The sequence below is a fragment of the Schistocerca piceifrons genome, chromosome 2 (genome assembly GCF_021461385.2).
Source record: "Schistocerca piceifrons isolate TAMUIC-IGC-003096 chromosome 2, iqSchPice1.1, whole genome shotgun sequence".
In the NCBI taxonomy this organism is placed as follows: domain Eukaryota; kingdom Metazoa; phylum Arthropoda; class Insecta; order Orthoptera; family Acrididae; genus Schistocerca; species Schistocerca piceifrons.
In genome coordinates, this window is record NC_060139.1 from 943,613,386 (window position 1) to 943,629,682 (window position 16,297).

A 16,297-nucleotide genomic window follows, 5' to 3' on the forward strand; every position below is an offset into this window, starting at 1 on the left:
TCTCCATCATTCCACCTTAACATCACCGCCTAACTAAATTTTATAATGAAAAACAATTTTCTTTGAAAGCGAGTTCTTTAAACAAAATGAAGAAAGATAAGAGCGTGTAAAGGGCCCTTAAGAGAACGAGAGGATATTGAAAATCTCGCGCAGCTTAAATGCGCTGTTGTTTACCTGACTTTTGTAAGCCAATCAGAGGTGACTTCGGTCCCTGATAGCAAGTATCCTATATCGAACGGTTCGACTTCCCCTACACCACGGTGGTATACTATAAACAGTTACCGTTTACACCAGTCGTTCTCAACCTTACCGGGACCATTACCCATGAGCGTAATCAGATATTAGCTAGTACCGGCCCACCAATCGTGAACATTACCGCCTAACTAAACTTTGAAGACCTAAATTTTTAAACTGATGGAAGTTAAATTACGTTTAGATTTCGAAGATGTTTTATTAAATAACGCACTGAGGAGTCAGTGAAACGATGTGTCTGGTTATTTATAACAAACTTTATTTACAGTATGGTTAAGCAATTCTCAATGCATCGCAAGTGTTACCCACAGCTACTCAGAGAAGAAAGCTAACCATCCACAGGAGTTATGAAATATGCAACACTGCACCAATTGTACCCATAGTGACACCTGATTCGCTCACAACCTGCACCCACATTTAAAATCAACACGTTAAAATGTGAGTACTATACCTACTGTTAGCAAATCACTCTCCTGCTTGACTCCTTACTTCTGAACTGTCAGAAACTGGAAGATCTTGGCTGCCAGTACTTCGTGTCTGACCACTGGTATTAATGATAATAATAATAATAATAATAATAATAATAATAATAATAATGTGTACATACGAACAGAGAAATCAAAAGACGATTAGAGAATTCGAGAAGACTGGAAACATCTACAATAAACCATGCGTATCATGAATTGTAAAAGTGAGACATTACAACATCAAGCTAGAAACCTTAGACGCATCAGAAACTTTGGTCATGCAACGGAAAGATGCACTTAAAATATCAAGAAACTAGAGAGAAGAATCATTAGAAAGATCCTGGGGTGCAGCAAGACAGCTGAAGGTTTCAGACTGCGGAGCAAACAAGAGACTGAACAGATATGTAACTTACGGGTAGCACATGACATGAAGAAACGTCGACCGAAATTTAATGGGAATATCAAGAGAATGCCGGACACCAGACAAAACTAAACAGATCTTTGAGTACATGTAGCGCATTAAGAACATGAAGTGGATCACCGAGGTCAGAAAAGACAGGAAGGATGCTGGTACAACAGATATGGATATAAAATGTGGTTATAATTAAACTTCCTCTACTTCAGTCAGTGTAGACTAGAGATGGGCAAAACTGTTCTTTTCAGAGATCGGATCAGAACTGTTCACTCCCTGAAATGAACTAGCTCTTTTTCATGACTCACCACTCATTCACAATAGAAAATAAATGGAAGGCACATTGTCTTTTAAACTTGGTTTATTCCAGTACTATACCTTTATTTTGATCTTATTTGATCCTATTTTGCAGTAACACAGATAATGAGTAAGAATTTTGTATTGTTTATTGAAATTTCCACGATATGACAAAGTTTTCGATTATTGATTTATTTTGCACTATCGAGGTCTTTTGGGTGATCGGAAAATGTTGTAACTTGAGATTTACATTAACAATATATTTGGCTATAATGTATTAAAATTTCATTAACCTCGTACAAATACATTGCAAGCCATATATTTTTAAAGTGAACGTTTCCTTCCGAAGACGCCTAAAATCGCAAAATCCATACCAGAATAATAAAAAAAAATATAAATTTGAGTGTAAGACTAAAGTGCTGCATATAGCCTTACGCAGAATAAAACAAGGAAAATATTGGTGTATCACATTTTGCGATACGTTTATTGGTTCGCTCGTAATTAAAGCGTAAATTCGAGCGTCCATAATAAAAATCCTATAGTAAGAGGAGTCGTCAGGAACCTAAACTGATCGGTTTAAACAAATAAAAATAAAATAAAAATAAATGATGTATACATAACATAATAATGTAATATACATAGCGGTATTACTACGAAGAACAATATCCAGTAGAGACGAACTCCGATGCAGAGGCGATGAGTCAAGCAGGTCGAGCCCTGAGCTGTATTACTGCGTGAACTAAGACCGCAGAGACCAGAGTGACACCTGAGTTGCTTTGCTCAACGCTCTGGCTAGAGTCGAGAACGGTGGGATGAGGGTTGAGCGGGCGAGTTCTGTGGGTGGGGGGAGCGGTGAACTGGCGAGTTCCATGGTTGGGGGGAGTGGTGAACGGCCACCAGTCACCCGCTTCGAGACAAATATTCCGTTCTCTTGCGAGCAGGTTGTTGCAAGTAGTTCTTATGTTCTCCGCTAGGAGGCTCTCTGTCCTGTTGCTCGCATAAACTGCCCAGAGGGCAGGACGTGCGACTGAAACGATCGCCGACGGAGTGCGATGCTAAGCTGCGCCAGACACCGCACGCGGCAGAGGAAGCACAGAGACAGCGCAGCATATGTGACACACAAAATCCAATGGGGCACTGCACAATGCAGGCAGCCAAGGAGGAAGCAGGGCAGAGGCCGGCGCTGGCTGTGTTTTGTGGCCTGCAGTGTGCTCTGACCAGCAGAGGCCCCGCTGATATGCTCCGTCTCTCTCTCTCTCTCTCTCTCTCTGCTGTGGGAAACGTTTGGAGCTACCGTTCTCTTTTTCTGAATCACTGATTGTTCACTCCTTTGAAAGATTCAACTCTATGAATCAGTTCAGGAGTGGATCCCCCATCTCTAGTGTAGACGGGAAACTATTGTATGAGTACGCAACCTTATAGGAATGACGTTCAGACTGTGCGCTGTAGGATTTTCGTTGTTAGTACTGTCAATGTCATGACTTGCCGTTAGGCGTCGGTACTGGTACGGCACCGTGGGGTTGAACACAAGCATCTGTATACATTACAGTTGCAGACAGTCGACATGGGTCTCGACAAACTGAACAGAGCTTTAGTCGTAAAGGTGCAGTTTTAAAACAACAGCAACAGTGCTGCTGCTCTTAGTCAATAGCGGCGTATTAAAGGAATACGGGGTGGTCTTCTTTCCGCACCAGGGTTTCAAGAACATCTGGTGAAAACCCAGTCATTTGCCGATCGTTTCAAGCTGCATGGCTGCTAGATTTGAACCTGTGTGATTACTGGCTGTGGGGTTTTCTGAAGGACGGGACACTAACACACGTTGGAGGATAAAGATCAACACAGTGAGGAAGGTAGCCTCTGCCTCAGATGTTTCGGGCAGCAGTAGACCAATGTCTAGTTCAGTTCGACTCTGTCGTTGAGTCAGACGATCGTGCAACCGAGCAACGTTTGTAACCTGGAACGTAACCGTAGTACGCAGTTATCAGATGTTACCCTGTCATTTCGAAATTAAAATGTGTTTCTTTTTAACAAATGTTCCATTCCTATGTCGAAATTAAAATGTGTTTCTTTCAATGGGTTATTCGTTATTTCCCTTCCACATGTCCTTACAACTGTTTCCACAAAGTTTCACTGCCCTGCGATCACCCGTCTTTCATGCGGGTCGTGTAATGTATCAGAAATTTAATAATAATCATCGTGTACAAGAGAGACAAACATTCAACCACAAAATACTCAAGTGGAATGTGAGTCAAGAGGTCAAGAAATTCAAGAGAGGCACAAGTCGGAAGAAAAGAAGAAACTACATAGTGAGAAGATGAAAGTACTTTGACACTTGAGAAAAACTCACATCGTCTAGACGCAACGCGTGGTCCTTTATCGGCCTATACGTATACGAGGGCTGTCCAGAAAGTAAGTTACGATCGGTCGCGAAATGGAAACGACTATGAAAATCCGGTAAAGCTTTGCAAAGATGTGTTGGGCAGTGTCTCTAGTATGACTCTAGGTAGAATTATGTCGCTCTTTTCATTCCAGAGCTCTTAGTGAGCGTGTAAAGATGTTATACAAAATAGTGTCTCCCGCCAAGTACGAGGGCCTGGTGAGAATTTTCCCCTGAAGCTATGCAACCAACATTACATAACTGTAGTGCGGTTTCTTCTAGAAGACAATTCTCAGCCTCATTCTGCAGGGGCAATGAAGATGTTCCTGCATCGTTTCAACTGGAAATGTTTGGTTACCCACAATAGAGCCCAAACGAACCGCTGACTATGATGACAACATTTTGGCACAGACAACGAGCTTTAGGCCAGCGTAGAGAATGGGCGGAAAGCACTGGCGGCTGCCTTCTATGATGAGGGTATTGGAAAGTTGGTACAACGCCACGATGAATGTCTGAGTCAGAACGGCGACTACGTAGAGAAGTAGCTGAAAGATGTAGCTAACTGTTACAAATGAAACATTTCTGATTTTCACTGTGATTTTCATTTCGCGATCAATCGTAACTTACTTTCTGGACAGCCCTCGTATAATGGTAACAACAATAACAATAATAGTGAGTAGGCTCTACAGCAATATAGTAGCCATTATATAGTTACTGTTGTGTTGTTCTGTCTATTTGTTCGTTTATCTGTTGCGAAGCGGAATAAGAAGCAACTTGTGATCTATTGCGGGAAGTACCTACAGCTAGGAGAACGCATTTTCACGAGTTATTTAAACGTATGTGATGCAAATGTCTCAATTTTACAGTCGTAGAGGCGTATTACGAAGTATGTGCGTAGAGGGTGGAGTATATGAAGAAGATATTGATGAATTCGTCTCACAAGCTGTAATCTATACCACACTGTGTCACACGTTAATGTTAGTATTTGACAACGACGTATTCGTTGGTCAAATGACAAATGTGTGTGAAATCTTATGGGACTTAACTGCTAAGGTCATCAGTCCCTAAGCTTACACACTACTTAACCTAAATTATCCTAAGGACAAACACACACACCCATGCCCGAGGGAGGACTCGAACCTCCGGCGGGAGCAGCCGCATAGTCCATGACTGCAGCGCCTTAGACCGCTCGGCTAATCCCGCGCGGCTATTCGTTGGTCACTTACAAACATACGAAATAGTAATAATAGTAACGATCTTTTGAAAACACTTCAATTTTATGACCAAAACACAGTTGAAACCTTTTGTTCTTGCCCCTCAGAAAATTACGTTTTACCCATTAGGGAGTAATTAACCTCAGGTTGGGAATTGTTAGCCTACAATAATTCCATTTTACGCTTAGGCTCTTCATAATCTCTCTTTTTTTCTGGACGTAACTAGTTCCGTGCCAATTTTATGCAAAATTAAATTTGGTTTTTCTAATAATGTCACCAACTTTTTTTTTTAGAATCGGTGTGGTCAGTGTTCAGTTTTTGTCATATAAACTTCTCCTTAATAACGCCTGTTGTGGCGATCGAGCACTAAAATAATCAGACTACAATGGCGCTTGAGATTGGCGGTGTTCTTAAGAAACTAATGTGGCAGACACTTCAAGTGACGTAGGGAAGCCGTGGAAAACCAGGATGGCCAGACGGGATTTTCAAGCCTGTTTCTCCATAATGTACGCTCATTCTCGTAATTTCCGTGACGTGTCGCAAGATCCGACTGCTTCTCTCTTGTAGTTTCATCAGCACATTTACATCTTCTTGTTCTTCTTTTTCTTGAAGTATCCACATACCATTCTACATCCGTTGATGGCAGTTCTCAATACCCGCCGCAGCAGGTGTCTGTTTCATTTGTTTCTCTGCATGTTTCCCTAAATAACCCACTGAAAAGGAAGACCAGGGTTTAGCTCTCGTCAACGACGAGATCATTAAATATCGAAGCACAAGCTCGCATTGGAGAAGGGTGGGGAAGGAAATTGCATGTGCCCTTTCAAAGGAATCATGATGCTACTTGCTGTAAGCAATTTAGGGAAATGACGAAAAATCTAAATAAGGAAGATCTGGCGGGGATATGAACCGACGATCTTTCGAATAATTTCGTATTGTTGTCAGCTCTCACAGTTAGAAATTGTTGTTCTAATTCCTCGACGTACACTCTCCATAGTTACGATTATTCCGAAGTACAAATCTTACAATTAACAGAGGATGACGCCAGAAACTTCAAAAATCAAGTGCTATTAGGTACTGTGAAGGCGAAGTGGCCCGATGAAATGCAATGCTTTCCACCCAATGTGGTAGATGGTGTTAGATTGAGCAACAGCTGCAGACATTCTCGTGACACTGCACAAGCACTAGCATTTCCCGGGGCCCGTGCTGCATGCTTGGTTACAGCATGAACCGTCAATAACTTCCATCGGGGTCGGACTGTCCGCAGCTCGTGGTCTTGCGGTAGCGTCCTCGCTTCCCGCGCGCGGGGTCCCGGGTTCGATTCCCGGCGGGGTTAGGGATTTTCTCTGCCTCGAGATGAGTGGGTGTTGTGTGTCTTTCATCATCACTGACTCGCAAGTCGCCGCAGTGGCGTCAGCTAAAAAGGACTTTCAATTTCGGCGGCCGAACTCCCAGGATGGGGTCTCCCGGCCAACAATGCCGTACGATAATTTCATTTCATACCGGGATAGGACGCCTTCCTCTTCAAGAGCCACACCAAGCTCACCTGTGTTCTCGAGTTTCGTTATCATCTTCTTTAAACCATTTAACGACAATTGGCCTCTCCTCAGACTTTTCAGTCGGTGATACTCTCACAATGCAGCACTGTAATTGCTGCTGTTCGCATAAAACAGTTTCACTAGCAGCTCACGGTCTCTCTCCCAGACAGTCATACTGTGCTCTCACGTTACGGCTTGTCAGATGACAGCGTGGGTGTCATACAGATAGTAAACAGCGGCAGATTTGCAACTGATGCACACAATTGAAACCAATTTTATTTACAGCTGGGTTCCATATTAACGCATTAGCTTATCTTCCAAGTTTCGCTGCCATACGATAATTATACCTCACACTGGAGCTCCTTGAATAGCTGCACTTCAATTACAACCACCCGTACATGTGTGCACTACATAACATTCGCACGCTGATAGAGGAGGTACAAGTCAGCGGAACAGCCCACCCACATTTTATCAATGGGCTGCGTCATTTTCTTTTCGTGCTGTAGTGCTGTGACGTGAGGCTTCTAATGCATATCAGGGCTGCAGACAATATATGTACAAACAAACAAAAAATATCAAATGAAACCATATGATTCAAGGGATCTTTTGAAGTATCAAACATCTATGATTACATGCAGACTGAAGCGTCGAATTAAAATTTGTACCAAGATCAGGATCCGAACCCGGCGTCTCCTGCTCACTAAGCAGATGCACTAACTACTACGCCATTCTGGGATACTGGGTAGCGTATCTGCTTAGTGAGCAACAGACCTAGGTTCGAATCCTGGCCGTGGTACAAATTTTAATTCGTCTCCTCAGTTGATCATAGATATTTAATACGCGAAAAGGTCTCTCGAACCATACAATGTAGTTTGATGAAAGCACTTGTGCCAGGGTTTCAGGCAGGATCCTCGTTTTCGTTCGATGTGTAAGATGCTACTCCAATACGCTGGAGAATCTCTGGAATACTGTTCGAGTTTAGGGAGAGTACAAAGTGGGCTGAGGCTTGAATAGGAATTTTGATTAAGGAGGGAGGCATGCTAGGGTAGTCCATGCGTGGTGCAAAGACACTGTTACAGAGTGCCGTAATGGTTACCGCATCCACCTGGTGAGTAGGAGACCCGGGTTCGAATCCCGGCCTTGTACAAAATTTCTTTCGTCGCTTCAGTCTGCTTGTATACGTCACAAAACAAAAAATAAATTGAAACATGTATGCCACTCAGGGATTAGGCATCAGGCCTGCTCCAACCAGCCGAATGCGACCTGCAAAGTAGACTGAGGAGAGATCTATTGTCGTGGGACTTGTGACCAGCGAATCGCCGATCCCTCCAGCCGTTATTGCCTGTAGAGGTGGTGCCGGGAATTGAACTCAGTCCTTCCGCACCAAAGAGAGTGCTGCTAACCATCCGTGCTGTAAACAGTACCGCCAGTATAACAGCATATTTGTCTATTTCGTCCCATTACGAAGAACGTGTTCAGTTCCATCTGCCAGCGAGTCTTCAATCCCGTCAAACATTTGGTACAATACTCACATTTTGATCACTAAGCGACAGAGCGGAAGTGAATCGGCGAAGGTTCCGGCCTGACGCATTGCTCCGTCCCGACAGGTGATACCGCGCACGCGCAAACAGGGCTCCACTACGACCACGGCGCCGTCGACGACCGTGACGCAGGAGCCGACGTCCACGTCGACCGAGTCGTCGACCAGGCGCTCGCTGTACCACCCGGCGCTGCTGGTGGGCCGGCCCACCGCCACCACGACGCCCAGCCCAGAAGGCGACGCCGGGCGTCGCGACGCCGTGCTGGACGCCAGGCGCCGGCAGCGTCTGCACGACCCGGCGGCGCTCTTCAGGCAGCTGGCGGCGCGCCAGCAGGCGGCGCAGCAGCGAAAGGTGCGGCTCTCCCACCGGTTATCACATCTGAACTACCTCGTCTAAAACAGCACCCTACTGGGACTGATCAACTTCTTGTGGCTGCGGATCACAATCATGTACAATCTTTTAACGGACACCATAATCGCCTTCGACAGTATAGTTATTTGTTTATGAAATATTCTCGACTTTTCAGTCGAGTCGTGGCGTCGCGTTCGTCGCGTTGACGCAGCGTTTCGACGAGTTTCAGAGGTATCATCTTCAGGCAAAGCGTCGTGTTCCTTTCCTGTTAGTTCCTTTATAGATGCTGGGCCACAGCTTTCTCTGTCGTGGGCCCAACGGATGGGCCAACCGCGTGCACCGGAAGACATATCGTGGGCGCTGGTGAGAAGCTTGCCTTCCTCCTCCCTCCCCCCTCCCCCGGTGGGATGGTCCTGCCTCCGCCACTATGAACGGAATAGATAGACTAGAGACCCGACTCCTGGACTTTCCACCACAGGTCGCTACATCTCTTCCGGAGGCATGCGATTGTGTCACTCGCTGTCCGCTTCGCAGAGGAGGCTGCGGTCCAAAGCTTATAAAGGAACGAACCAGAAGACCTTTCGGCTGAAAATGACGAGTAGGAAACTATTTGAAACGTGTCGACAATAGGACGATACGACTCGGGTAATAACCCGAGATTATTGCATCAGTGAAATTTGCAGGCAAAGTCTGCATTCCCACGAAAAATTATGTATTTACAATAACCACTGTTGCAATTTTGCTGTATGGCCACTCTGAACTGAAGCACAGTTTCGCAGTACTGCTCTTGACAATGGTCACAGTGCCGAAATAGCAGTACTGGATTTTAAACATGAATAATTTTGTTATCTACGGCGAACATGATGATCTTTAAAAAAGTACTGCAATTTTTTGTTGAGGTGGACTTCTGCCGACTTCATCCGCCATATTTGTCCATCTATCATACTGCTTCTTCCATGAGCACACCCAAAACCTGAGCTAGAAGGGAAACTGGTGGGGGTTGGAGAGAGGGGCATTCACGTTAGTTTCGTGGTGAATGAAGAAGTAGTTTTGAGATTTCACTACAAATGGCTCGCCTTGGACTTGCTACTGCTCAACACACATCGCATGTTCTGGCTTCCATGAAACTGATACTAAACTGATACATCCGTCTGCTGGGCAGAGTAGGATGCGAGCTCGGCTTGCCAAAATTTTTTTCTTTTCCCTTCGCTGGGTTCGTCCTTATCTCCATCTGAATGATATTGGAATGGAAAGAATCTTTCTCTATGCTGACGTCGATTGGTCGAAACTCTTAATCTTCCTTCCGCTTTTCGTGTCCAGAGCAAGTACAATTCATTGTCATCAGTGTCACCACCATCATCACCACAACTATCGTCATTGGTTATCATCCATCAACCGACATCGATCAGTTCATTGTCTATTATTTATGATGTCTCACTATACATCATCCATAATCATCAATTATTCATCATCATTAAGATAGATTTAGTCCTGCTTGCTTGTTCCTGCTTCGTGGAAAGTTGTACAAATGTTCAAATGTGTGTGAAATCTTATGGGACTTAACTGCTAAGGTCATCAGTCCCTAAGCTTACACACTACTCAACCTAAATTATCCCAAGGACAAACACACACACCCATGCCCGAAGGAGGACTCGAACCTCCGCCGGGACCAACCGTGGAAAGTTGTCCTTCATGTCCTCCCGTCTGGTGAAGGGTCATGCTTGTCCAATTAAATTATCATGTAGTCTGTGCTATGCTCGACACTGACGGCATCCGTCTCTGATGATCTCGTCAGTTGACTGACCGAGTGAGATGGCAAAATGGCAAGGAGGAAACCGGTTGAAATCCCCTTCCGGCCACCCAGATTTAGGTTCCCCAATCCTAATTACCCCTTTGCCCTTTTTATCGACCAGATGTAGAAGTTTTCATCATCATATTCATCATCATAAGCTTTAGGCTTGCTGGCGTTCTCAGTGAGAAAAGAACAGTCCTTTCATCTGATGAGGCGTCTTCTTAGATTCCTCGAAGCGAGGTGGCTTGGTGATAAACGACTGGTATTCGGTTGAAGCGACGTTGAAATTCCCGTCCGGCTAGCCAGATATATGTTGACCATAGTGAACCTTCAATGGAACTTGACGGCATCGTCATGTTGTTCATAAAAATTGAATACATCACCTTGATGAAGGTACTCGCAACAACGTTCGAAACGTTTCTGTTGTAAACATGAGACAAGGTCACTTATCCGGAAACGTCTTAGTAAAAATGACAATAGCCGTTAGAAAATACTTTCAAACAATTTAGTTGAAAGGTGAATTGTTGGCTTCGTTCCTCTGAAGAAGGAAGCAGCTAGTTTCAGAACTGCGTGACTGCGTACCGGCTGTGATGATCTCGTCGTCGTCGGGATATGAATCATAAATCTTGCTTGCCTTCGGCATGGCTGTCCGACTTGTGTGATTATTCCATTGTTAACTACACATCGTATTGACAAATTCCACTCGATGTCCCATGCAGTTTTTGGAGAGCAAACACAGAACCGTAAAACAGTAAAAAAATGCCGAGAGATGAATCACGAGGTACCTCGAGAGCGTCCAGTTTAAGCGAACTTAAAATGAACGATGTCTACCCCTGTTCATACACTTAATTTGGCAAATCCGCGAGTGTATGTATGTATGTGCACGCGCTCGCGCATGTGTGTGTGTGTGTGTGTGTGTGTGTGTGTGTGTGTGTGTGTGTGTGTATGTGTGTGTGTGAAGAGGGAGGGGAACAGATAAACTACAGTGCAATCCTGCTCTTGTTTATCATGTTAGGTACTCTTGGGAGTTCCAGTATCAGACTGTATCAAACTTGGAGGTAATGCTGCATTATTAGCTGATGATGAAATTGAAGAGTAGCTGTGAACAACATGAAACAAAGGCAAATGTTAAAGGTAAATTTTGAAAAGAAAGACGGCAATAAGAATTGGGAGTGAAATGGCAAACCAGAAAGTGTTTTGGATACAGGGTAAACAAGAAATACAAGGAGAAGTGAAAATACAAATAGCAAAGCAAAACAAAATTTGTATAATTCCTCTGACAAAGAGTTAACAATAAAGTTATATATAGAAGCTTACGAAACTTCGTTAAAATACTAGATAAAAGGTGTGAATTGTCACTTTGCTTAACTACAAGGGGCGAACAGCAAGTAATGCAACACATTTTTTTTCTGAAAGCAGGTCAGTTTTATTCACGATTCCTATAAACCATATTATTCCCCAATCTTTTGGTACAAAATCCTATTTTTCAGTATTATTCCCTTTCAACGCGATCACCTTAGGCCACCTTACTGGGAGGGCCTGTATTCCTATATGGTACCACTCTATTGGTTGACGTCGGAGTCAACGCCTTGCTGCATCAACAACTTCCCCGTCATCCATGTACTGCTTCCTGCAGAGCGCATCCTTCATTGGGCCAAACACATGGAAGTCGGAAGGTGCGAGATCCAGGCTGCAGGGTGGATGGGAAACAACAGTCCAATGAAGTTTTGTGGGCTCCCCTCGGGTGTGCAGACTTGTGGGAGGCCTTGCATTGTCAAACGGAAGGAGAAGTTCGTTTGGATTTTTGATTGTGATCCGTCGAATGAGAGTGTCCGCACGTTCCAACTTTGCAGATGTCACAGCTGTGTGCGGCCAGCCGGCAAGCGGGAGATCGGACAGGTTTTCACGACGTTGCTCAGATGATGGCAGACGCCCCTCTCAATGACTCAACTTGCTTTTGTACACTGTCAGTCTCGGTAGCCATTCTGCAAGCGCCTCTGAATATCTGCAATGCACTGGGTTTGCAAAAGAAACTCAATGACAGCTCTCTGCTTGGAATGCACCTTCGTTACAGACGCCATTTTGAAGGCTATGCACAGCGCCGCCACCTATTGTAAACTATAGCGGCTGAAGCGAGAGTACTACACGCTGTCCCACTACACACCCCGCATTTTTTTCAACTTTGGTCGAGAAAAAAAATGTTACATAACTTATTGAAGGCCCCTCGTGGATGGATGGCAGAAAAAAATGAAAGAACACCGAATTCTGGGCTTCCCATGAAAGACCTGTCTCTGCGGTAGCGCACGTGGTGATGTTGCCCTGATAACGACAACTACGAGTTCGCCAAGAGGGTTTTAGAAATGAACGATGAGATTACTGAAGAATCTTTCATTTCAAACAAATTCGAGTCACAGTCTTATCCACTCAATAGAAACTTTAAAACCAGGTGATACACGTCTTTTCGTCGTATGCAGAAATGCAAAAGCTATTGAGCATAGCTCTCGAAGGGTGATATGTAGTGCCTACCAGCACTTTTCACGGTATCTCCTTTTCTCCTTCGACATCCCGGACCGTGTTCGTTATGCCGGTTGATGTACTTCCCAGTTTGTCATTAGTAATGCTGAAACTGGAGTTCCAAAACCCTGGTGGCAATGCATATTCTTTCTCTCATCTACTGCTATTCTTTTGTCTGTGCTTGGTGAAAAATACCGAACTACTCCGCTGTTCGGGCTCCATGTTCAACTGTTGGACTTCCTGTATCTGACAGAGCGATTTGGTGTTGTGTCAGAAGAGAAATTTAGCGTCCCATGTCCAACAGGGTTTGCAGTAATGAGCAATACTGTTATTGACTTTTCATCTCATACTCGTCCACAGTAAAACTCAAATTAAAGAGCATACTACCATACCTTTAATCGTTTTCGCTATCTGTATTTCTATATTAACAAATCCTTATCGTTACAACGTTTGCGCAGCTTCGTCCGTTGTCCTAACTGTTTCACATGTACAGACAAGTGATAACACAACCGTGCATTTAAAAGATTTTTTTTAGCTGATTCCTCATTAGATGATTCTGAAAAACAGGTTATGGTATCTAGGATACGTTTTCATCTGTCTATCATCCCAGGACCTCTTGCAGAATAAGGTCTGGTATTTTAAAGATTGAACTAAATGAACCATGGATTTTAAGTTAAAGCTACAATCAAGCTATATCCTTTTATAGTTATTGTCTGATGTTTTAGACATATACTAAAACCACAATTGTCCTAGAAATATTATGAGTGCTCTGTTACATTTAATTTCCAAACTTCCTCGGTTTTGGGTACGTCAGAGCATCTTCTTCTTTACTGTCCCTCTTCAACATCCAACAATACGACCATGATATTATCAGTCAGTCTTTTCTGGTACCTCGTCTCAATCTCGTTAATATCCTGTGGAAATGCTCTCCTTACTCCTTACTATAATATCTCACTGTTTAAGGGAAATAGTCAATATGCGAGAGTAGGGAGAGGAATTTTATACTCATCTTACAACTCAACTTCTTCAAATTAAGACAATGGAGAAAGGAACAGCAATCTATTGCGAAATCCGTCGTTTATTACAGCATCTCTAGATTTCAATTATTACATTGTCATCTTCAGTGCATATCACAACCAGTGACGTTAGTCCAAAATGTCACATAGTAAACAATATTGCTGATTTAGAGCGTATAGGAGTCTGTCACGAAATTTTCCAACAAGGTAATACGAATGTTCTTCTTCACTATAAAAACTGCAGTAACAGAGCTGAAGTAATCCACGCATCTTTTTCTGTAACATTCGTTGTATTCTCAAATTCGTTTTTAGTCAGTTTGTGAATTGGAGGATCAACAGTGAATCCAGCTTTCACTGTTTCTTAACTGATGAAGGGAAATTTCATAGAGAGGTAGTTAACCCTTTCAGACCCATTGACTACAACCGTGTAAATTAATATTTAGCATGTATTAACAGCAACAGAAATATTTTTCCTCAATAGAAACCTCATGTTCACATCTGTAAATGTTCAATATTTTCATCACGCACAAGTCTCTCGCCTGTTGGGCATCACAGAATTCACGGAAGTTGTTGGTTTGTTACACTCTATTGTGTAATTGAATATTATTGTTGTTAATTTGCATGGTAATTATTGAATTAGCAGTTTATTTACTGAAACAGGAATATTTGAAAATTATTTATTTGAGTCCATTGAAAGAAGTCAAATGTACAAGGTATGTATTGAAAATGTGTACATATATTTGGAGAAGTCATGCATTGGCTGCAGAATGTCAGACTCACCCAAAGAGTACGAGCACAGCAGACATGGAAGTCTTACAACAGTCACTGATGTTTCCACCCTAAAGGGACTGTTCACAATAAGCAGGAAAAGCGTCTTGGAGTCCCAGTCTTATAAAATTTTTCAGTTCTCCCTATATATATTCATTAAATTGCAGATTCACTGATCGAAAGTATCCGGACACAAATCAGTGGACCTTAAATGAGGTGCGTCCACCATTCACCTATATGATGGCTTGAACTGTGGTGGGAACTCTTTCATTGTGGCGTCTGAATGTCTTTGGAGGACTGACAGTGCATTCTTCAAACCAAAGAAGCACTTTGGGCAGGTCAGTTCATTTCATGAATGTTATTGTCTATAAACCGCTGCTTCACAGAGATGCTGCCTTATGACACGGTGCATTGTCATGCTGATAAAATCATCGTCTCCGAACTCTTTCTCTACTGCATTCAGTAAACAGCGGTGTACAGTATGTTCAAATTTTCTACATTTAGCGGAAACACGATAAACACTGCCATATTGTAGCGCTACTTCCACCGTACTTCACTAAATGTCTGGGTTATAAGAGGCTTTTCAATCATTGTACCTCATTCTTTTTAACTCCCTGTACACAGATTATGTTAGCTTCAGTGGCGGTAGCACTTTGGAACTGACAAGTGATTCCTTCCACTGATTTCATGCAATTTTCCACAACTACCCCGTGCAATGTTTGACGATCCCTGTCTGTCGGTATATGAGGTCTGCCTGTTCATAGTTGAGCAGTGATCGTTCCTTCGTGTTTCCACTTCACATTCTCATCACTTACGGTCAGTCTGGACTGCTTTAGAAGGACTGAAATGTCACTCAAGGTATTGTTACTCAGGTGACAACCAATGGCAAGTAGACGTTTGAAGTTACTAAGTTCTCCTGATAGATGAATTTTGCTGTTGTTGCGTCTCTACTGGCAACAAAATACTCCACTGTTTGTTCTATACCGACTGGTCCGCCTCTCTTGAAATCTAGTGCCACAAAGGCTATGCGGAAAGTAAGGTTCAATCTGTGGTAAAATTGAAATCACAGTGAAAATCATAAACCTTTTATTTGCAACAGTTAGCTGTACTTCCCAGCTACTTCGCTACATAATCGATGCACCGACTGAGACATTTGTCATAGCATTGTACCAACTTTCCAATTGCCTCGACATATAAGGCAGCCGCCTGTGCATTCTACCAATTCTGTACGCTGATCTGCAGCGTGTTGTCTGTGTCAAAAATGTATTCATCATAGCTAACGGTTCATGAGAGCAGAGATGAAAATCAAAGGGAGACAAGTCTATGCTGTATGGTGGGTGAGCAAATATCTCCCATCGAAAACGCTGCAGGAGCGTCCTCAATGCCCCTGCAGCATGCGGCTGAGAACAGTCATGAAGAAGGGAGTGTATGACAGTGACGTTGCGCGGGCTGCATGAAATCAGGCGAAATCTCTCAGAGGCACTTTTTTCTAGGCATTTTTACATGCTCACTATGCGCTTAGAACTGAAAATAGCGACGTGACGCGATCGACGGGCATACTAGAGACAATGTCCAATATATCTATGCAAAGCCTCATCAGATTTCCGCTGTGATTTCCATTTCGCAATCGATCAAACCTTACTTTCCGAAGAGCCCTCATAAATTCCGCATTACGTAGCGTTTTCGGACAGTTTTGATAAGGTAGTGTTTTTTTAGTGGTTTGCACTTATAGCATTTGCTGTCATCGTTGCATCTTCGTTC

At 43.4% G+C, this 16,297-nt stretch overlaps 1 protein-coding gene across 1 annotated transcript in view; it reads left to right on the forward strand.

Annotated features, from left to right (window-relative positions):
- LOC124776009 (actin cytoskeleton-regulatory complex protein PAN1-like) overlaps positions 1–16,297 on the forward strand; it is a 110,100-nt gene that overhangs the window by 52,639 nt on the left and 41,164 nt on the right. Inside the window, exon 5 of the mRNA XM_047250850.1 lies at positions 8,162–8,446. Within this exon, the coding sequence (XP_047106806.1) occupies positions 8,162–8,446 (285 nt within the window). The remainder of the gene's footprint in view (positions 1–8,161; positions 8,447–16,297) is intronic.